General features: G+C 47.6%; 1 protein-coding gene across 2 annotated transcripts; it reads right to left on the bottom strand.

The window, feature by feature from the left end:
• Positions 1–14,411: 14,411 nt before the first annotated feature.
• Positions 14,412–20,196, bottom strand: LINGO4 (leucine rich repeat and Ig domain containing 4). 2 transcript variants are annotated; one of them, XM_007530671.3, is made up of 2 exons: positions 19,979–20,196; positions 14,412–17,046 (listed from the first exon to the last, which is right to left on the bottom strand). In XM_007530671.3, exon 2 carries the CDS (start codon positions 16,905–16,907, stop codon positions 15,126–15,128), a length of 1,782 nt encoding a protein of 593 aa, XP_007530733.2. In that variant the 5' UTR covers positions 16,908–17,046; positions 19,979–20,196; the 3' UTR covers positions 14,412–15,125. The 2 variants fall into 2 exon arrangements, with proteins under 2 accessions (XP_007530733.2, XP_060057665.1); XM_060201682.1 differs by having other exon boundaries at positions 14,412–16,919; positions 19,979–20,095.
• Positions 20,197–21,573: the final 1,377 nt, after the last annotated feature.

Genomic DNA, 21,573 nt, shown 5'->3' with positions numbered 1-21,573 from the left:
CATTATAGAAAGTATTTTCATATAAAAATATCAAGGTGAATAAGAAAATTATATGGAAATTTTGCAGTCAATGTTGTAAGCATGTGGAACCAACTTTTTTTTTTTTTAAATTTTTAATTTATTTATTCCCTTTTGTTGCCCTTGTTGTTTTATTGTTGTCGTTGTTGGATAGGACAGAGAGAAATGGAGAGGGGAGGGGGAAGACAGAGAGAGGGAGAGAAAGAGAGACACCTGCAGACCTGTTTCACCGCTTGTGAAGTGACACCCCTGCAGGTGGGGAGCCAGGGCTTGAACCAGGATCCTTATGCGGGTCCTTGTTTTTTTTTTTTTTTTTAGCAGTGTGTGAGGATGTTCTTAAACCTACTGACTTTTGGTTCTGTGAATTGTGAGATTTAACACTTCAAGTTCTTACACTAATGAACTCTTAAATTGTTTAAGATGTTTATTATTTATTTTCTTTTTTTTTTTTTTTGCCGCCAGGGTTATTGCTGGGGCTCACAAATCCACTGTTCCTGGAGGTTATTTTTTGCCCTTTTGTTGCCCTGGTTGTTTTATTGTTGTTGTGGTTATTATTGTTGTTGTTATTGATATCATTGTTGTTGGATAGGACAGAGAGAAATTGAGAGAGGAGGGGAGACTGAGATCGAGAGGGGAAGAGAAAGATAGACTCCTGCAGACCTGCTTCACTGCTTGTGAAGCGAACCCCCTGCAGGTGGGGAGTCAGGGGATGGAACGCAGGTCCTTGTGCTTTGCACCATGTGTGCTTAACCCTTCCTGCTACAGTCCAACCTCCCATTTATTTTCTTTTTTACAAGAGCACTTCTTAGCTCTGGTTTATGGTTGTGCAGGGGATTGAAACTGGTAACTTGGAGCCTCTATTGTGAGTCTTTTTTTTTTTTCTTTCCCTCCTTTCTCTTTTATTGGGAGGTTAATGGTTTACAGTAAAGTTTTGGCATATGGGTACAATTTCTTATCTCAGCAAAATATGTGTCAAAACACTTTCATCCCCAAATTTGGTCCATCATCCTGTACCAGGACCTAGAAGTCCTCTTCCTCCCCACTCCTGAACTTCTTTCCCAGAGTCCTTTGCTTTGGTGCAGTGTTGGTATGCTTCTAAACTCTGCTTCTAAGACCTCTTCTGTTTCATTGGTTTAATCCCCCCTGCTTAACACTGTATTCTATTTACATAACCACTGTTAATTTTGCACCACCATGCCTCCAGGGCATTGGTTTAATCCTCATTGTTTTGCACGCTTTTTCCTTCTTCCCACCCTCTATCCTATGAACATCCCCTTTGGACCTAACACTTTTGCCTCAGGATATATAGGGACAGGACTGTGATTAGAGATAGCTTAGACTGCACTGTGTTCCACATGAATGAAGACTGAATTGCATACTACTCAGCCATGAGTCCCTGGTCGTCTCTCTCTCCCACCCGTGAAGCTAGCCCGGCCAGGCAGTGCAGTTCATCAAACCAGTCTAAGTTTGACTTTGTTTATCCCCTTTCTGTTCTTGTTTCTTAAATTCTGCCCATGAGTGAGATCATCCCGTATTCATCCTTTAGCATGAGAATCTTTGCATAACCATTATGCTATCTCCTCCATCCTGTTTAAGTAGTTTACACTTTTAATAAGTAGTTACTTGTGCCCTCAGGTTTAATCAAGATGTATCTTAGTGTTGAATTAAATTAAGCCATATCATCTAAAATATTATACCTATTTATTAACATTTGTTAATAATGATAGTTTAAAATTGTGTAAACCTTGCAAAATTCAAATATGCTATTAGTTCATTCTAACTAGTGTTATCAAAATCTCAGATGGTTTGGTTATTATAATAATAACTTCAACTATGGCGATTTTAAGTTTCTTGTAGGGCTACTTTTGTTCAGAACAATTCCCCTTCTCTTTGGAGTCCCTGCTTCCCTCTTGTCGTGGAATGAATGGCACCCTTTGGTGTATCTTGAATACTCTCTCCTTAATCCCTTTGGCTACTGTGCCACCTCTACTGGTCATGGATTAATTGACACCACCTGTGTTATCACAGTTTTTACACTTTTCTTTTGTGCAGTCTCTTTATCTCTCCAAACCCGCATGTATTTGCCCCATATTAAGGTTATATAACAAGCTCTTCCTTTAGCCAGTCCTTTACCATGGTGACACTGAGGTAGGTTACTAGGGAGGTAGGGAACAGGGAGAAGGGCCGCATTATTGTAAAAGATACAAAATTTCATCAGAAAAGATGAGTGGGACAAGATGACATTCTTGAGAGACAATCCTGGCACTATCAGTTGTGTTTACTTAGGATGTCACTGTGCAGTGTTACCATTCATGGGGACCGGAACTTGAGCCTGTGGACATCACAAGGTAGTGCCAGCAGCACGGAGCCTTCACAAACAGTGGAATGGTGCACTGGCGCTTCTGTGTAGCCCTCTCTGTCTGTCTCTGCCTCTCTCTCTCCTCTCTCTTTCTTTCTCTTTTAAAAAATGGCTGGGCTGGGTGGTTGCACAAGGACCCTTGTTTAAGGCCCTGATCCCCACCTACAGGGGGAAAACTTTATGGGCAGGGAAGCATTGCTGATGTCTGTCTTTCTCTCCCTCCCTCACTTTTTCCGCTTTCCCTTTTGATTTCTCTCTTTAATCCACTGCTCCTGGAGGCCATTTCCACCCATTTCGTTGCCCTATTGTCATTATTGTTATTGTTGCCATTGTTGTTGTATAGGACAGAGAGAAATTGAGAGAGAGGAGGGGAGACAGGGAGGGACAGACACCTGTAGACTTGCTTCACTGCTTGTGAAACGACCCCCCTGCAGGTGGGGAGCCAGGTGCTTGAACTGAGATCCTAGATGCGATCTGTGCACTTTATGCCATGTGCACTTAACCCGCTGTACTTCCGCCTGTTTCCTCCGTTTTGATTTCTCTCTGTCTTTAGTGTGTGTGTGTGTGTTTGGGTTAAGCGCACATGGTGCAAAGCGCAAGGACTGACTTAAGGATCATGGTTCGAGCTCCCGGCTCCCCACTTGAAAGGGGTTCGCTTCACAACCGGTGAAGTAGGTCTGCAGGTGTCTATCTTCCCCCTTCACCTCTGTCTTCCCCTCCTCTCTTGATTTCTCTCTGTCCTATCCAACAACAATGACAGCAATAACAACAATAATAATAATGACAAACAACAAGGGCAACAAAAGGGAAAAAAATGGCTTCTGGGAGCAGTGGATTTGTAGTGCAGGCACCGCGCCCCAGCAATAACCCTGGAGCCAAAACAAACAAACAAAAAACCCCAGAAGTAGTGGAGTTATATAGGCACTGAGCCCTAGTGATAATCCTGGTGGGAGAAAAGTGCAAACATACTTTATGGGCGCATTTCCAGCTCCAGTAAGAGGTGGTGGGAAAAAGAAATGAGCCAAATGGAAGTCCAGAGGGAGGAATTAAAAATTAAAGCACAGGGGGAAGTTCTTATTAGAGTAGTGAAGTCAGACTTACACTTTTCCTAGAAAAAAATTCAAGGAGGGCTGACTAGCAATCAGAAGAGTAGGGAAGAGAGCTTGCGTTAAGATTATTTCAGATTACCACATTGATGTATAATGCAAACTGATGATTTCATCCTCCCCCTAAGAATCCCAAACAGGATTGAAAGAGTGAATTAGGAGAGGATGGGATTAGTGATTTCTTCATTCTCTTTTCCAGTTCTGGAGAGTCCAAGCTGTTTTCTTGAGGGAGATTCTGAGCAGAGTATAAAACTAGTTAGCATAAGGTAAAATCTGTTAGCATGAAATCTGGAATGTCCTGAGAATCCAGTAGGCAGGTGTTTTCATTCAGTAAACAAAAGCAAGAAAGCTTTGATCAGAGGACTGATCAGTGGAGGGGTTCTCAACACAGTCTTTTTCTTCCTTTATAGTTTCTCTCTCTCTCTCTCTAAAATGTGCTGTCAGAGTGAGCATGAACACAGCCTGCTTTAAAAAAATATTTAGGGAGTCGGGCATTAACGCAACGGGTTAAGCTCAAGTGGCGCAAAGCACAAGGACTGGCATAAGGATTGAGCCCCGGGATCCCCACCTGCAGGGGAGTCGCTTCACTAGCAGTGAAGGAGGTCTGCAGCTGTCTGTCTTTCTCTCCCCCTCTCTGTCTTCCCCTCCCTCCTGCAGAGAGAGAGAGAGAGAGAGAATATGACCCCACAGAATTGAAGCTTCTTCCAGTATGGTGGGGGATGGGACCTAACCTGAATTACACACAAGGAAAAAGAGTGTATAGGGCAAGTGAGCTATTTTTCAGGCTCAAAATCTGATTCTTTTTTATTTATTTTATTTTTCAGAGAGATGCAGACAGAAAGAGACACAGAGAAACACCAGAGCACTGCTCAACTCTGGTTTATGGTGCTGTGGGGATTCAAGCTGGGAGTTTGGAGCCTCAGGCATGAGAGTCTGTTTGCATAACCATTATGCTATTTCCCCCACCCAGCAGTCTGATTCTAAAGCTTCAGCTAGCTTCCACACCTATAGCCTCTAATTTTTGACAAAGGGGCCCCAAAACACTAAAACTTCTGCTACTCACAGAGCTCTTCTGGACAACCTGGAAATAATCTATCCAAACAATATTCAGCTATCTGGACCATTGGCAACCCATTCCTTCCTCACTTTGTTCATTGTAGGAGCACCCCACTCTCTCTCTCCATCACTCAAAGATCTTCAGCAGAAATCAGCAACTGGGGGCATAGACCTGAGAACCAGACTGCTGCCACTCTTCAATCTTTAGAGCAGATCATTAAATCCTGGCAAACAGCCTAGGAGAGAGATTTCCTCCCCAGTTTCTCTGGCCTCCACTGACTTCCCTTTACAGAGAAGTCTGGAGGAAGAGGGTTCAGAAACCCTTGGTCTCAGATGTCTTTCACCCTGAATCACCACCACACATGCTTTCTAGAGCTCAAACCCCACCCAGTCTCCTGCGACTCCTAGAGATAGATGCTAGAGGGAGGAGAAGCTAGGGGTTTCATGTGTTTTCATGTGAGGTTCATCCTGACACCTGTTGTATTTATTACCAGAATACTGCTCAGCTCTGGATTATGGTGGTGTGGGGATTGAAGCTGGGACTTTGGAGCCTCAGGCATGAGAGTCTGTTTGCATAACCATTATGCTATCTACCCCATCCAGCAGTCTGATTCTAAAGCTTCAGCTAGCTTTCACACCCATAGCGTCTAATTTGTTATAAAGGGATCCTAAAACACTGAAACTTCTGCTACTCACAGAGCTCTTCTGGACAACCTGGAAACAATCTATCCAAACAATATTCAGCTATCTGGACCATTGGCAACCCATTCCTTCCTCACTTTGTTCATTGTAGGAGCACCTCACTCTCCCTCCATCACTCAAAGATCTTCAGCAGAAATCAGCAACTGGGGGCATAGACCTGAGAACCAGACTGCTGCCACTCTTCAATCTTTAGAGCAGATCATTAAATCCTGGCAAACAGCCTAGGAGAGAGATTTCCTCCCCAGTTTCTCTGGCCTCCACTGACTTCCCTTTACAGAGAAGTCTGGAGGAAGAGGGTTCAGAAACCCTTGGTCTCAGATGTCTTCCACCCTGAATCACCACCACACATGCTTTCTAGAGCTCAAACCCCACCCAGTCTTCTGCGACTCCTACAGAGACAGATGCTAGAGGGAGGAGAAGCTAGGGGTTTCATGTGTTTTCATGTGAGGTTCAGCCTGAGACCTGTTATATTTATTTATTACCAGAATACTGCTCATCTTTGAATTATGGTGCTGCCAAGGATTGAACCTGGGACTTTGATGCCTCAAGCATGAAGTTCTTTTTGCATAACCATTATGGTGTCTTGCTGTTATTGTATTCTCAGGCGAGAGATGGGACACTCTGAGACTTTACTGTAGGAAGGAGTGTTTATTATGGCAGCGGACCCAGCCAGAGTCATGGCCACAAAAGACAAGGCCCAGAGCACACTGGTGCTTGACCTTTTATACAGTTATTAACTTTCCATAGTAACTCAGAGCAACAAGCTTATCAGGTTACTTTTTTTTAAAAATAATTTTATTTATTTTCCTGTGCAGGTGGGGACCCGGGGTCTCAAACCGGGATCCTTCCGTTGATCCTTGCGCTTTGCTCCACGACCTCTTAACCTGCTGTGCTACTGCCCGACTTCCGTGAACTGCATTTTCATTTAACTGAGAAATTAACCCATAGTTCAGAGATGTTGCAGTAGATAAAGCATTGAACTCTCAAGCATGACGTCCGGAGTTCAGTCCCCAGCAGGACAGGTATCAGAGTAATGTCTGTTTTTTTTTTTTTTTTCCCTCTCTCTCCCTTATCTTTCTCATATATAAACAAATAAGATCTTTTTTTTTTTTCTTTAAGAAGTTAACCCTTGCTTTTCTCTTTAAAAGTCAACTCTTGGCTTGCCTTGTTACTGTTTCCATCTGCTGCTATTGGCATTATCTGTGCTAACATCCTAGTCCCTCCCAGCTTTTTCTCTTTGCTTCTTTCTTTATTTATTCTATTTTGTTGCCCTTGTTTTATTGTTGTAGTTATTATTGTTGTTAGTGATGTAACTGTTGGATAGTTCAGAGAGAAATGGAGAGAAGAGGGGAATACGGGGGTGGGTGGGTAGGGAAAGATAAGACACCTGTAGACCTGCTTCACTGCTTGTGAAGTAACTCCCCTGCAGGTTGGGAGCCAGGGGCTTGAATTGGGATCCTCATGCCAGTCCTAGCGCTTTGTGCCACATGCGCTTAACCCGCTGCACACTGCCTGAGATTCCCTTCTCTTTGCTTCTAATGAACCCTGGGAGCACAGGCAGCACTAGCCCTCAGTTTACCCCTGCCAGCCGAGGTTCTCACAGCCCAGCTTGTCATCTGCTTTCCAACAGAGTGTGATGACTGTAGGATGACTGTGGGAAACATCTGTGTTCACAACTTGAACCAGGGATTCTCAAAGGTGTCATTACCTTGAAGAGCTCCCTTGAATCAGGGATCTAGAAAAGTGAAGCAAAGAGAAAGGGTAAGGGTAGGGAGACAGCATAAAGGTTATGCAGAATAATTTTTTGTGCCTGAGGCTCAAATGTCTCAAGTGCAACTCCCAATACCCCCGTAAGCCAGAGATAAAAGTGCAAAAGTGGAGATCGCTTTCTCTCCTCTCCTCTCCTCTCCCGGATCAACTAGGAATACCAAAGGAGACCACCCGGACCGAAACAAGACAGGACTAGAATGACCACAGAAACCCAGTAAATCACCCGTGAGTACAAACACGCGTGAATGGTGACAGAGAGGAGAGAGGGGCCTAAGGAGAGATTAAGTGACTGCTAACAGTTCCACAGTTTGTCAGTGGAGACACCACCTCCAGTCTGCTCCACCAACAAGGGGACAGCTGAAGGGAGGAAAGGACTCCCCAGAGACTCTCCAAGTGCAACTCTGAGTCTCCATTGCTACTACCCTCAGAATCTGGAGCAGCAACAGGGAGGGACACCAGGGGACAGAGATCTAACCAGGAAACTCAGGAGAAGACCTATACCTCGGTGGCATAGCTGAGGGGCTGTGAAAGTCTCTTTGCATAACCACTGGATTATCTCTGCCACACCCTGCTATATCTCTTGGTCAGGAGTCAGTGATTAAGCTAAGAAGCCTATTGATAGTTTAAAAGCCCTCAGGCTCCCATAGCCTACAGGGGAAAAAAAAAAAGGCTTTTACACCACTGAACTCCAATTCAGGGATTGAAAAAACTGTTAACTTATATAAAATGGTTAAAACAACAAGAAAAAATATTGGAGACTCGAACCAGGACAAGAGTCCAGCTAAAAGTCCTCCAGAGGGTGAAGCACAAAACAACGAGTTCAACATCCAAACATTAGCTAAGGAAATAATAACAGGAGTAAGTAAAGAATTTGAAAAAATTGTAATCAGAAATGCAGGAACAACAAATGAGAATATGGAAGAAAATTCTAATTATCTCATGGTTATTAGAGAGCTGAAAGCTGAAATCACTGAGCTAAGAAGGCAACTAGCTGAACAAGCTAAAACAGTATCAGAACAGGGCAACAAAATAGATGAACTCCAGAAAGCAGTAGAGGGCAGAGAGAATAGAATCAATGAGGCTGAAGACAGAATTAGCAAGATTGAGGATGAATTAGAGACAACTAAAAAAGAAGTAAGAGATCTCAAAAAGAGATTAAGAGATACTGAAAACAACAACAGAGTCCTATGGGATGACTTCAAAAGAAACAATATACGTATTATTGGCTTACCAGAGGAAGAAAGAGAAGGGGAGGAAGAAAGCGTTCTCCAGGCCATAATAGCTGAAAATTTCTCTAGTCTAGACAACACCAAAGACATAAAGATTCAAGAAGCCCAGAGGGTCCCAAACAGAATTAACCCAGACCTAAAGACACCAAGACATGTCATACTTAGATTGGAAAGGAATAAGGATAAAGAAAGGATGCTCAAGGCTGCAAGAGAAAAACAAAGAGTCACCTACAAAGGAAAACCCATAAGATTAGCAGCAGACTTCTCCATACAAACACTACAGGCCAGAAGAGAATGGCAAGATATCTATCGAGTGCTCAATGAGAAAGGCTTTCAGCCAAGAATACTATATCCTGCTAGATTGTCATTCAGACTAGATGGAGGCATCAAAACCTTCTCAGACAAGCAACAGTTGAAGGAAGCAACCATCACCAAGCCTGCACTGAAAGAAGTTCTGAAAGGTCTCCTATAAACAAACAGACCACCACAAATAGGACATATATCAAAACACTCTAAAACTCTACAAGAATGGCGTTAAAATATCTTCAATCTTTGATATCAATAAATGTCAATGGCCTGAATTCACCTATTAAAAGATACAGAGTAGGAAGATGGATCAGAAAACACAACCCAACAATATGTTGTCTACAAGAAACTCACCTAACGCAACAAGACAAACACAGACTTAAAGTGAAAGGATGGAAAACTATCATTCAAGCCAATGGCCCACAAAAAAGGGCAGGAACAGCTATTCTCATATCTGACATGATAGACTTTAAAATAGATAAGATTAAAAAAGATAGGAATGGATACTACTTAATGCTCAGAGGATCAGTCAATCAAGAGGACTTAACAATTATTAATATCTATGCACCCAATGAGAAGCCATCTAAATACATCAAACTTCTACTGAAAGAGCTACAACAATATATTAACAGTAACACAATCATAGTAGGGGACTTCAACACTCTACTATCTCAACTTGACAGATCATCCAGGCAGAAAATCAGTAAAGACATAAGGGAGCTAAATGAAGAGATAGATAAACTAGAACTATTGGACATTTTCAGAGTCATTCATCCCAAGAAACTGGAATACACATTTTACTCAAATCCACATGGATCATTCTCAAGGATAGACCATATGTTAGGCCACAAAGACAGCATCAGCCTATTCAAGAGCACTGAAATCATCCCAAGCATCTTCTCAGACCACAGTGGAATGAAACTAACACTTAACAATCAACAAAAGATTAGTAACAGTCCCAAAATGTGGAAGCTCAACAGTACACTTCTTAACAACTTCTGGGTCAAAGAGGAAATCAAGGAAGAAATCAAAATGTTTCGAGAGTTCAATGAAAATGAAGACACAAGCTATCAAAATATTTGGGACACAGCTAAAGCAGTCCTAAGAGGGAAGTTCATAGCTATACAAGCACACATTAGGAAACAAGAAAAGGCACAAATAAACAGCCTGATTGCACATCTTAAAGACCTAGAAGAAGAACAACAAAGGAATCCTAAAGCAACCAGAAGGACAGAAATTACTAAAGTTAGGGCAGAAATAAATAACATTGAGAATAGGAAAACCATACAAAAGATCAATGAAAGTAAATGTTGGTTCTTCGAAAGAGTAAACAAAATCGACAAACCTTTAGCCAGACTCACAAAACAAAAAAGGGAGAAGACCCAAATAAATCGGATAGTAAATGAAAGAGGAGAAATCACAACAGACACTGCAGAAATTCAACATATCATGCGAGGCTTCTATGAACAACTATATGCCACCAAGCTAGAGAACCTGGAAGAAATGAATGATTTCCTAGATACCTACCAACTTCCAAAACTAAGTAAAGAGGAAGTGGATAACATGAACAGGCCCATCACAGCTATTGAAATTGAAACAGTTATCAAAAATCTCCCCAAAAATAAAAGTCCTGGACCAGATGGTTTTACAAATGAATTCTACAAAACTTTCAAAGAAGAACTAATACCTCTACTCTTAAAAGTCTTCCAGAAGATTGAAGACACTGGAATACTCCCTGCCAGCTTCTATGAAGCCAACCTCACCCTGATACCAAAAGCAGACAGGGACACAACCAAAAAAGAAAACTACAGACCAATATCTCTTAAAAAAAAAAAAAGTGCAAAAGTGCTTTAATCTCTCTCTTTTTTATTTAAAATATTTTATTTATTTATTTATTTATTTATTTATTTATTTATTTATTTTAATGAGAGATACAGAGAGGTGGGAGAGAGACCAGAGTACTGCTCAGCTCTGGCCTATGGTGGTGCTAGGGACTGAACCTGAGACCTTGGGGCCTCAAGCATGAAAGTCTCTTTGCATAACCATTATGCTGTCTCCCCAGCCCATCTCTCTATATATTTCATTTATTTTAATAAGAGATATAGATAGATAGATAGATATAGATAGATGAAAATCAGAGATGGGGGGAAGCTGAACTACTGCTTCCAGATTTCTTTCAACTTGGGTCTCACCCTAGTTGAGAGAAATTCCATTCTGAAATGGAAGAAAGGAGGAATGCAATGGAGTGACCATGGGAAGGTTCTCTCAAGCAGCGGAGGCAGAAGGTGGGCCGAATCAAATGTTCCTGGAGCAGCTCAGAGACTGTTCCATCCTCCTGGACTTGATCTTTCTCACAGGTCAGGTCCTCTGACCAAGGGCACCTGGGAAGGGGTGTCTTTCCCATATGCATGACCCAGATTTAAGTCTGGCCCCCACAGCATTGGAGGAAGCTTTGGTGCTGTGATTTCTTCTCTCAGTACCTCTGTCTGAAAAAAAGTCAGTCTAAGAGGCCAGGTGGTGGTGCACCTGGTTAAGTGCACCATTATAGTGTGCAAGGACCCAGGTTCCAGTCCCTGGTCTCCACCTTTAGGGAGGAAGCTTCATGAGTGGTGAAGCAGGTTTGCAGGTATCTGTCTCTCTCCACTCTATCTCTCCCTCCTTTCTAATCTTCTCTCTATCTCTATCCAAAAATAAATAAATAAGGGAGTCGGGCTGTAGTGCAGCGGGCTAAGCTCAGGTGGCGCAAAGCACAAGGACCGGCATAAGGATCCCGGTTCGAATCCCGGCTCCCCACCTGCAGGGGAGTCGCTTCACAGGCGGTGAAGCAGGTCTGCAGGTGTCTATCTTTCTCTCCTCCTCTCTGTCTTCCCCTCACTCTCTCCATTTCTCTCTGTCCTTTCCAACAACAACAACAATAATAACTACAATAAAAAAACAACAAGGGCAACAAAAGGGAATAAATAAAATAAATATAAAAAAATAAAAAAAAAAGATATTTTTTAAAAGCTAGTCCAGAGCAGTAAAGCAACAAAAGCTTTGTGATTACCTCTGCCACCACTTGCTCCCTACCCCCCACCAAAAATAAAAAAATAAAAAAAAAAGAAAAAAAGAAAAAGCAAGTAAAGGTTATCACAGTATTACAGTATGGTGGAAAGCACTAGATTTTGAATCAAGTGGTTCAAATGTAATTCTGCAGCCCAGAAGTTGACCCAGTGGATGAAACTTTGGTCTGGGGGCCATGCAATGGTGCACCTGGTTAAGCATACATATTATAGTGCACAAGAACTCAGGTCCAAGCCCCTGTTCCCTACCTGTAGGAGGAAAGATTCATGAGTGATGAAGCAGGACTGCAGGTGTCTCTCTCTTTGCTGATCTCTCCCTCCTGTCTTAACATCTGTCTCTATCCAATAATAAAAGTATTAAAAAGCAAAAAAAAAAACACCCAAAACTTTGGGCTCTTAGGTATGGATCCTAAGTTTGATCCCCAGCATTGCATTTGCCAGATAATGCTCTCTTTCCAATGAGTAAATAAACCTTCGAATGAAATTCCTATTAATTAGTTCTGTCTGATACTTTAGCTCCACCTGCTAAATTGCTACATCTTACAAGGTTGACATGAACATTAAAGTAAGAGAACATACAGTGGTCTGGGAAGTGGCATGGTAGATAAAGCATTGGACTCAAGCATGAGGTCCTGAGTTCAATCTCTAGCAGCACATGTATCAGAATGATGTCTGGTTCTTTCTCTCTCTTACCTTTCTCATTCATAAATAAATAAAATATATTAAAAAAGCCACACATGCAGAAGAGGCCCTCAACTGGCATCCCAACACAAACTGTCTGACCAGTGAGAGGTGCCAGCTTTAAGTTCAGTGCACCAAAGGAAGCTTCAGTGCTCTGGTCTCTTTTACTTTCTCTCTCTGCCCAAATAAGAAAATAAATGTATTGTGACTAGTTGTGTGTGTGTGTTTTGCATTTTAAAATGCATTTATTTATTTATTTATTTATTTGACAGAAAACCAGAGCATCATTCTGATATATGAAATGTCAGGACTTGAACTTGAGACCTCATGCTTGAGAGTCTCATACCCTATCCACTGCATCACCTCCTAGGCTGCTGTTTCCTGTTGCCTTTTTAGTGCTACCATAAAACATTTGAAATGACAGTTTGGTGCAGCACTGTGCTAGTGCCTTTGGGGCTCCATTAGCAAGCAGCATCTTCCACTCCAGACTCGACATCTGTTCTGTGCTGCCTCGGGGGGCTTCCCAGAGAAGATCTTTCTCAGCACCAATGCTGGCTGCTTCTCTGTTCTGCATTGCAGAGTGGGCAGTGGAGCAAGAACCTCTAGCACCTGAGCCCCAGTCATAACTCAGTAAGTCCTCTGGAGTGGAGGGCCAGGGCTGACATGCCTTACTGAGAGGAAGAGGGTCACCCGCATGTGAAAGAGCGAGGGGAGAGAGACTCCCATTTCTTGAGACTGTCCAACTCTCCAAACTGCAGGGCTCTCCTACTTCCCTCTGCTCCCCATCTCTACACAGTCTCCTTTACCCTGATGAGGAGCTGGCCTGCTTTTGAGACAGAGGTCCTGGCTGCCTCTGTGACTTTAGCTCCTCTCACCTGTCAGACAGTTTGTACTGGGACATGTCTAATGAATGGAATCTCCTTGAAGCAAGGGTAACAGCAGCAGGGATCTGCCAGGAAGTGCATGATGCTTTCAGTTACTGGGTGAGAGGTTGGTGGAGACTCATGAGGGTGGAAGGGAATAAAGGACACTAGGTAGACAGTGCTCCTCCACTCAGTCCCTCCTCCCAGCTCTTTCCCTCCACCTTGACTCTTCCCCTTTACATGATGCCTGAGACTTGTGTCCCATCCCCTGAGCTTCAAGAATATCTGCTTCTTCTGCCTCTGTTCTGTCATTTGATTGAAACAAGCTCAAAGGGGCAGCTCACACCACCTCCTCCCCACTGTCCACCCTTGTAACTAGGGTCTCTATAAGATAGTGACCTTCATCCAGAGCCAGCTTCCCACTAGAGCTGCACAAAACTCAGAATGAGGGGAAATTGCAGAATGGGGAGTGGAAATTCACTCGCCAGGCATTTTCTGATGCTCTTGCTGCTGCCCTCCTGCTTTTCACTCTTGCACATGGTGCCCCTTCTCCTTCAGTCCCCCCAGCCAAGTGCTGCTGTGTTCTGGATATTTCTCCTTCCACTCTCCTTCTTACTCTCCCTCAACAGCACCAGGAATCAGAGGCATGATAGGGATCATAAGGAGATCCCATCAAAAAGTGAACTGAGTATGCAGAGGACTTTCATGCCTGATGCTCTGAGGCCCCAGGTTCAAGCTCTGGCATCATCATAAACCAAGCTGAGCACTGCTCTGGTTAGAAAAAAGACAAAACTGTGGTGTCCCAGTAAAATTTCTGAACTAGATTACTTCGAAGTCAGAAGTCCTGTTTCAAGTCAGAAGGCAGAAGAACTGTTCTTGAACCTGAGATTAGATAGTACTAAGGGAGGTGGTGAAATAGATCACTTGGATAGTGCCTTGTTTTGCCTGACCCAGTTTTCTAGCCTGGTGCCCACAGCATTGAAGGAAGCTTTGCTTCTGCCTTCTCTGTCTCTATGACAGAGAGAGAGAGAGAGAGAGAGAGAGACAGAGACAGAGACAGACAGACAGACAGACACACACACACACACACACACACACACACACACACAGAAGGATCTCAATGGAAAAATGGGCTGGGCACACTAGAATCTCTCTGATCATCCTTTTGCACAGACTCTATTTGTTACGCACAGGCCAGTGGGAAAACAGGGCAGGCAGGGGATGAGATCTGATAGACACAGGGGGTGGAATAAGAGATCTGAACTCAGTAGCTGCTACAGGCAGGCCCTTTGAGCAGCAAATTTAATTGTGTGATGGACAGAGACATGTGGTGCTGGCTCATGCAGACCTGTGCCAGAGTGTAGCCTGTCCTCCCCAGCCCATATGCCCACCATCCTCTTCCCCTCAGCTTCGGTCTTGGCCCTAGTTCCCACACTTGGATATGGGCAGAGCAAAAGAGAGGGCGGTATCTGAATGAAGAGAGACATTCAGGAGCAAGTGGCACTTCCCTGGCTGGCCCATTTCTGAGATGATCTTACAGGAAGTGGAGCAGTGGATGGTGCATTGGACTGTCAAGTGTGAGGTACAGAGTTTAATACCGATTATCGCATGTGCCAGAGTGATGTTTTGATTCTCTCCTTTATTAATAAATGAGTTAAAAACAAAACAAAAGTGTGCACATGAACACACAGACTGGCGCTTTGGTTCTATTTCCTACTTTGTGGGGTAAGAAGGGCAGGGAGGACTGGGTCAGCAACAGTGTCTATACAGAACCTCAGCTTTCTGAGACCCGCAGGAAGAGACCATCCTTACTCTGCAAAAGCGGGTTGATGGGCATATTTGCATCGGGTGGCCTCAGTAGCTGCTGGCACCATGCGGGGACTTGGGAGGGCCCGGGTTCTGGTCTAGGTGGCCTTGCCTCTCACGCCTTTTGGTATCTGAAGCCAGCTAGGCCTGGTTCACTGTGTGCATAGTCAGAAGAGTTTGGCAGTGACCCGATTGCCCCCAGAGTCCTTATCCCCGGAGGGCCGAGGGGCCACAAAGTCAAAGGTCATGTGATGTTTGACCCGACCTTTGCCTTTGCTCCAGAGGGCGATGAGGCCGAAGCAGAGGGTTACAGAGGTGAGGAAGGGGAGGAAGCCGACGGCCAGCACCATGGCCACCCCCCTGCCGTCCAGGAAGAAGGGCCCCGGGATGCCCGGCGTGGTGATGTTGGGGTCAGAGAACGAGCCGTTGGGTGGCTCCACCTGCAGGACCTCTAGCCAGGTCCGCAGGGAGTCGTTGCCAGCTGCGTTGCTGACCACGCAGATGTAGGCCCCGCGGTCCCGCAGCTGCACGGAGCGGATCTTCAGGGTCCCGTCTTTTAGGACCCTCACCCTCCCGGCCTTACCCAGCCGGGCGCCCTGCGGGCGCATCCAGGACACGGTGGGCGCCGGGTCCCCCTCACCGGAGCAGGAGAAGGCGGCCTGCCCACCCTCCTCGGCCACCACCCAGCGTGGGCCGGAGCTCCGGATCAGCGCCGGGCGGCAGGTGAAGTGGCCAGGCGGCAGGATGTCGGAGAAGTCGCGCAGGCTCTTCCCCTGCACGTGCTGGGGCCCCGCGCAGGCTGGGGGCGACTCCCCGAAGTCCAGATGGCTGCGCAGGCGCAGCAGCCAAAGCAGGCGGCAGTCACAGGTCAGGGGGTTGCCGGACAGCCGCAGGGTGACTAGCTTGTCCGGGGCTGGGAAGGCTGTTTCCTCCAGAGTTTGCAGGGCGTTGTCCGCCACGTCCAGCATGTGGAAGGCCATCAGGCCGTGGAAGGCGTGGGCTGCGATGGAGGTGAGACATGCCCCCGACAGCCGGAGCTCCTGCAGCCGCACCAGCGCGCTGAGGCCCCGAGCTGGGATGGCAGAGATGGGGTTCTGCGACAGGTCCAGGACGCGCAGGAAGGTCAGGTGGTGCAGTGCCTGGAAAGGCACGGAGCTCAGGTTGCAGCGGGTGATGGCCAGGCTGCTGAGGTTGAGCCCCAGCAAACTTCCAGGTTCCAGGGCTTCCAGAGATGGCCAGTGGTGAATCTCCAGCTCCCTTAGCTGTCCCAGGCCCCGGAGGGCCCCAGCTGGAAGCTTCCAGATGTCCAGTTCCCGCAGGCGGAGCGTCCCCAGGGTGGGCAGCCGGGCCAGGGCCATGCCTGGCACTGAGCTGAGGTTGCAACGCTCTAGGGTGAGGGTGCTCAGCCTGATCAGCCCCGCAAAGGCCTCGGCCGCCACGAACACCAGGTGGTTATCCCCCACCTCCAGCTGCTGGAGACTGCCCAGTTCCCCGAAAGCGCCGTCGAGGAAAAGGACGATCTGGTTGAGGCGGAGATCCAGCAGCGTGAGCGCGGGCAGCCCCGAGAAGACCCCGGGCCCCAGGATGCGCAGTCTGTTGCCCTGCAGCCGCAGGGTGAGCAGGCTCTGCAGGCCGTGGAAGGCCCCGGGCTCCAGGGCGGAGAGCAGGTTAAAGCTGAGGTCTAGCTCCCGCAGCCGCCCCAGGCGGGACAGCATGCCCCGCTGCAGCCCCCACAGGCGGTTCCCGCTCAGGTCCAGCAGCTCAATGTCCAGCGGGAGGCCCCCAGGGACCGCGTCCAGGCGCCGCCGTGCACAGAGCACAGCCCGGGGCTGGGAAGAGCAGTCGCACACAGCTGGGCAGCCGCCGCTGCCCCTTGTCGGCTGCAGGAGGAGGACCAGCAGGGGGAGCCACCCGAGCCAGGCCTGTCTCCGAGCTGTGGCCGCTGCCATCCCCTTGCAAGCCTGGAACAGAGGGCAACAGGGCCCTTTATGCAAAGTGGCTTCAGATGACGGTGGACCTGGACTTCCTTCCTCACCACCACCGTTTCTGTTTTGTTTTGTTTTGGTTTTGGATAGAGATAGAGAGAAACTGAGAAGAGAAGGTAGGAGACAGAAAGGGAGAGATAGAGAGATATCCAGGCATCTGCAACACAGCTTCACAACTCATGAAATGTGCCCCCTGCTGGTAGGGAGCCAGGACTTGAACCGGAGTCCTTGTGCCATCTGGCATGTGCACTCTACCAGGTGTGCTCCCCTTCCTTCTAAGAGGAGAAAAAGCAGATCCACAGGGCAGAGACCAGGAGGATTTCTGGTGTGCCTCTGCCTTGGGGCTCCTCTTCTGGAAACCTCTATTTTCTCCTCCCTCCTGCGTCTGGTTAACAGACCAAGGAACACTAGCCCACGGAGTCCCTCCCCTACTCAGGACTAATTTCTACAACAGAAAGTTTTTTTAATTACTTTTTTTTTTTTTCCAATAGAGACAAGTTGAGAGGGAAGGGGAGGGAGAGAGAAAGATACCTGAAGCACTGCTTCATCACTCCTGAAGCTTCTCCCTATGCAGGTATTGACTAGGGGCTTGAACCTGAGTCCTTGCACAAGGTAATGTGTGTACTGTACTGGGTGCACCACAACCCAGCACACTGCAGGGGAACATTGTATGGATCTGGGGCAGGGAAGGACCTGAGAGTCTTCCTGCAATGGATTTTCCCTACACCTGTGATACCTAGAGGCCTCTTACTTTCCTCTTCCTGTGTTTTGACAACCCTGTACCATCCCTCATGGTCCCATGTCATTTCCCATGGCTTCACCTAAGGCCCTGCAGTACATCCTTGGATCCTGATCAGGGATCTTGCCTTCACTGAGTTACCCAAGGCAGGGAAATATGCAAGCCAGGTTCTGCCTTCCAGACCCTCTTCGCTGCTACTCAGACCTCCTCTAGCCTCTTCTCAGCTGGCTTAGGGCCTGTAGCTGAGGATGGGCAAGATGCCATCTCCCTTGGATGCCCATGTGGGCAGCAGCCAAGCTACACATTAGTTAGGATAGTGGATCCCTTCCAAGGAGACTGGTGGAAACCCCTCTTTCTGTAGAGGTGAGGCTGGAATGTGTGAGGCACCCTAGGGACACCCCACTTTTGAATTTCACTGCTTGGTCCTCAGCCTTTGGCTGTTTCATGTCTCTTCTTAGTGGTCTTGTGGTTTACGCCCACTGTGGAATCTGAGGGTGATCTCCTGTCCCCATACAGGAGAGATTCTGGGAACTGGAGAGGAGAGAAGGCTCTAAGCAGACACTGCATGTGGGAAGGGAGCCAGGGCTGACACAGGGGACCTGGGCACAAGCAGTGTGAGCAGCCAGCAGACCTAACTCAGGTTTCTGGATGCCAGGGGCATGGGTAAAATCAGGAGGCTGGTGGCTACAATGACCATAGGAGTGGGGGTTCCCTAGACGGAGTGACCCCTTTATTTATCCTTGTCAATGCCAACAGGGACCACAAAGGAGGCCAGGGAGGCCTTGAGAGATAGGGCAAGAGTTAAGTGATGTTCTTAAGAGGCTGGTTGCTTTCTTTCTTTTTAATTTTGGGAGGAGACCAACTGGCAGGGTTATGGCTGAGGCCCAGTATCTGCTCTGTTCTGGATGGCCATTTTTTCCTTGATAAAGTGTGAAATAGATAAGAGATGAAGAAAAAAGAAAGAGAGACACCTATAGTACAGCTCCACTACCCGGGAAGTTTCTCTATACTCCTGCAGTCGGGGACCAGGGGCTTGAACCCAGGTCATTGAACATGTTAACTAATATGTGAGCTCTACAAGGTGTACCTCCACCTGGCCCTCCTGGTTGCTTCCCAGCTGCAGGTCCTGACCTACTCTGGGCTCTCAGCCTCCAGGCTGTCTGCACCCTCTCGGGCCAAGCTTCTACTCTTAGCCCCACCTTGTCCCTCATTATACTTGGAAGAGATGGTGAGCCCTTCCCTTCTCACTCTACACCCTCAGAGAAGCCTTGAGGCTCTCTGGGAGTGTTTTCAGGAGGTTGGAGTAGCTGGGGACTGAAGACCCTAAAGCATCCAAATGCACAGAGTGATGTGGGCAGGGCTTTGAAGCTTGTGGAGCAGCCAGTGTGGCTTGGGACAAAGAAGGTGGCTGAGATTCTTCAGGGCCCTCACTCCTAGCAGGTCTCCCCAGGGTGCCTCAAGCTCTCCAGGCATGGCACTTTCCCTGTCTGCTCCCCCTCCCCTCCAGCCCACTCTGGGAAGTCCACCTGCCAGCCAGCCAGTTCATTACTTGTGCTGCAGTTCCTGTTCATCCCTCACACTGCATCTGGCACCAGGGCGATGAGGCATGTCCCCCAGCTGCCCTCCTTCCTGAGAACTGCCTCTGAGTCTCCAGAGTCTGCTGGGGCCTGAGCTAGGGGAGCTGCGCCCACCCCTCTTCTTTATTTATCCCATGGCTAATTTAATCACATGCCTCTCTTGCCGATCAATCTCCATGGCTACGGAACTGGCTGCTGGCCACTCTCTGCAGGCAGGGCTGGGTGCTGGCCGGCACCTCTTCTTTTTCTCTCTCCTTCAGAGGGCTTAGGTCTATCTAGGACATTAACCCCTCAAGGAGTAGGGGGCTCCCTTCTTCTTTTCTTTACAAGGCAGTCCACCAGGCACATTTGAACCTGGGCAGCTGCTAGAAAGCAGACCTGAATAAGGTCCAGGGACCCATTTGGGGAGGGGACTCTGGAATCCCAGTGTCTGGAATAATCTCTGCACTGATTGAGAAGAGACACACACTGGGGTGACAGAGTGGTCTCCTTTGAGTCTCCCTCCCCACCACAGGACACCTGGGATGTCTTAGTCCCTCCCTCAAAGTCTTGTGGGCTCCCCATCAAGGTTTGGCTGGGGGAGTGAGTGGCCCCGGGTGTGTGTTGGGGGGTGGACCCCCTGGCTCTTCACAAGCACTGAGGTCTGGCTTTGTCTCTGAGAATGTTAGGGAGAAGGACAGCCACCCTTGTAGCCCAGGATAGGAGGTGGGGACACTTACCCGAGACACTGGAGGGTGGCATCAAGTTGGGCACTGCATCCGTGAGGGGCTGGGGTCCCATGCGAGCTGCACCGGGGGCCCCCGCAGCGCCCCCATGAGCCTCTCTCCCTGCGCGCCCTCCCCACTGCTGCTGTGGCTGCTGTGGCCACGGCTGCCAGGACCCAGGGAGAGAAAAGAGCCAGAAAGCATTTCTCTTCTTTTTTTTTCTCAACTCCTCTCCTCTCCTCTCTCTCTCTCTCTCTCTCTCTCTCTCCCCGTCTCCCTCTCCCTCTCCCTCTCTCTTTAAACCAGGCGAGAATGAGTCTGCGGCAACCCTGTTGGTGCAAAATAAATAAATAAAGTGGCGAGGGAGGGCTGCAGCAGGCGCCAACGAAGGTGGGGGGGAGGACTCGCAGCAGAGGCGGCTCTGGAGCTGGGGAATGGTCCCTGTGTTGCAGGCAGATCTCTCTGATCTTACATCCTGACTCCCCTTTGCCTTAGGGGGTTCTTTTGCCTTTTCTCCTCACCAGATGTGGGGCAGTTTTGCGCATCCTTTTGCATTTATTATTATTTTAATTTAATGGATAGGGACACAGAGAAATTGAGAGGGGAGATAGGGAGAGAGATGTACACACATACACACACCAGCAGACCTGCTTCACCTGTTCCTGAAGCTTCCCCCCTGCAGGTGTGGACCATGGGCTTGAACCTGGGTCCTTATACACACTCTTTAAATGGAAATGTCCCCTGTGGGTGTAGATAGTGAGGAAAGTTTTCTGTCTGGTACATTCATTCTGGAGATTAGTTTGAAACTCTTGGGAGGAGTGTTGCCCTGAATCAGTAGGTAACCTCTAGCCTTAGTGGGAGATGTTTCACCTGGGGGGTATCCCAGCAGGTGCTGACATCTTTGGGGGGGGGGCTGGGGGCTAGTGATTAGGCTGGAAACCTGGGTCTCACTGCAGGAATCTGAGAACACCATGTAGGTGATCTTATTTCAGGCCCCTGCTACCCTGCCCCCAACACCCACACACCCTTTTGCCTTTGATAAAGAATGGCACAAATCGGGGGGGGGGGGGAGGTTTATGTTTATCCACTGAACCCTTTCCCTTCTCCCATCACTCTGTTCATTCTCAGAGGAGGGCTCACGGTGGTGATTTGTACAACTTAAAGAGCTCCAGAGGCGCTGCTGGAGAAGCTGGTCTCTGCTCAGTCCCCTGCTCTCCGCCTCCATGCTGGTGTCCTAGGCAGGCAGTCTTAGAGCAGGGATGCTCTGTCCTTCTTAATGACAACAGGGATGGAGGTCAGGTCACCTGCAGGCTCTGTCCTTGGTCTTGTAGCTGACCAGGTGCCAGCCACCTCTGCTCCTTTTGGGGGTTCTCGTGATGGAGGGCTCACTCCCTGGTCTAACCCTGGTGAACTGGGACTCTTCCCCGAGAACACTCAGCTTCTCTGAGCTGAGTGAGGGAGATAGTAACATCAGAGAGAAAGAAAGAGAGAGAGAGAGAGAGAGAGAGAGAGAGAGAGAATAGCACCAAAGAGCCCTTCAATGTAGTGGGGGCCAGGTTTGAACCTGGGTCTCATACAAGGTCAAGCAGCACACTATTCAACTGAGCTAT

This window comes from Erinaceus europaeus, chromosome 11 (genome assembly GCF_950295315.1).
Source record: "Erinaceus europaeus chromosome 11, mEriEur2.1, whole genome shotgun sequence".
Classification (NCBI taxonomy): Eukaryota; Metazoa; Chordata; class Mammalia; order Eulipotyphla; family Erinaceidae; genus Erinaceus; species Erinaceus europaeus.
This window is presented reverse-complemented; position numbering and strand designations above follow the sequence as displayed.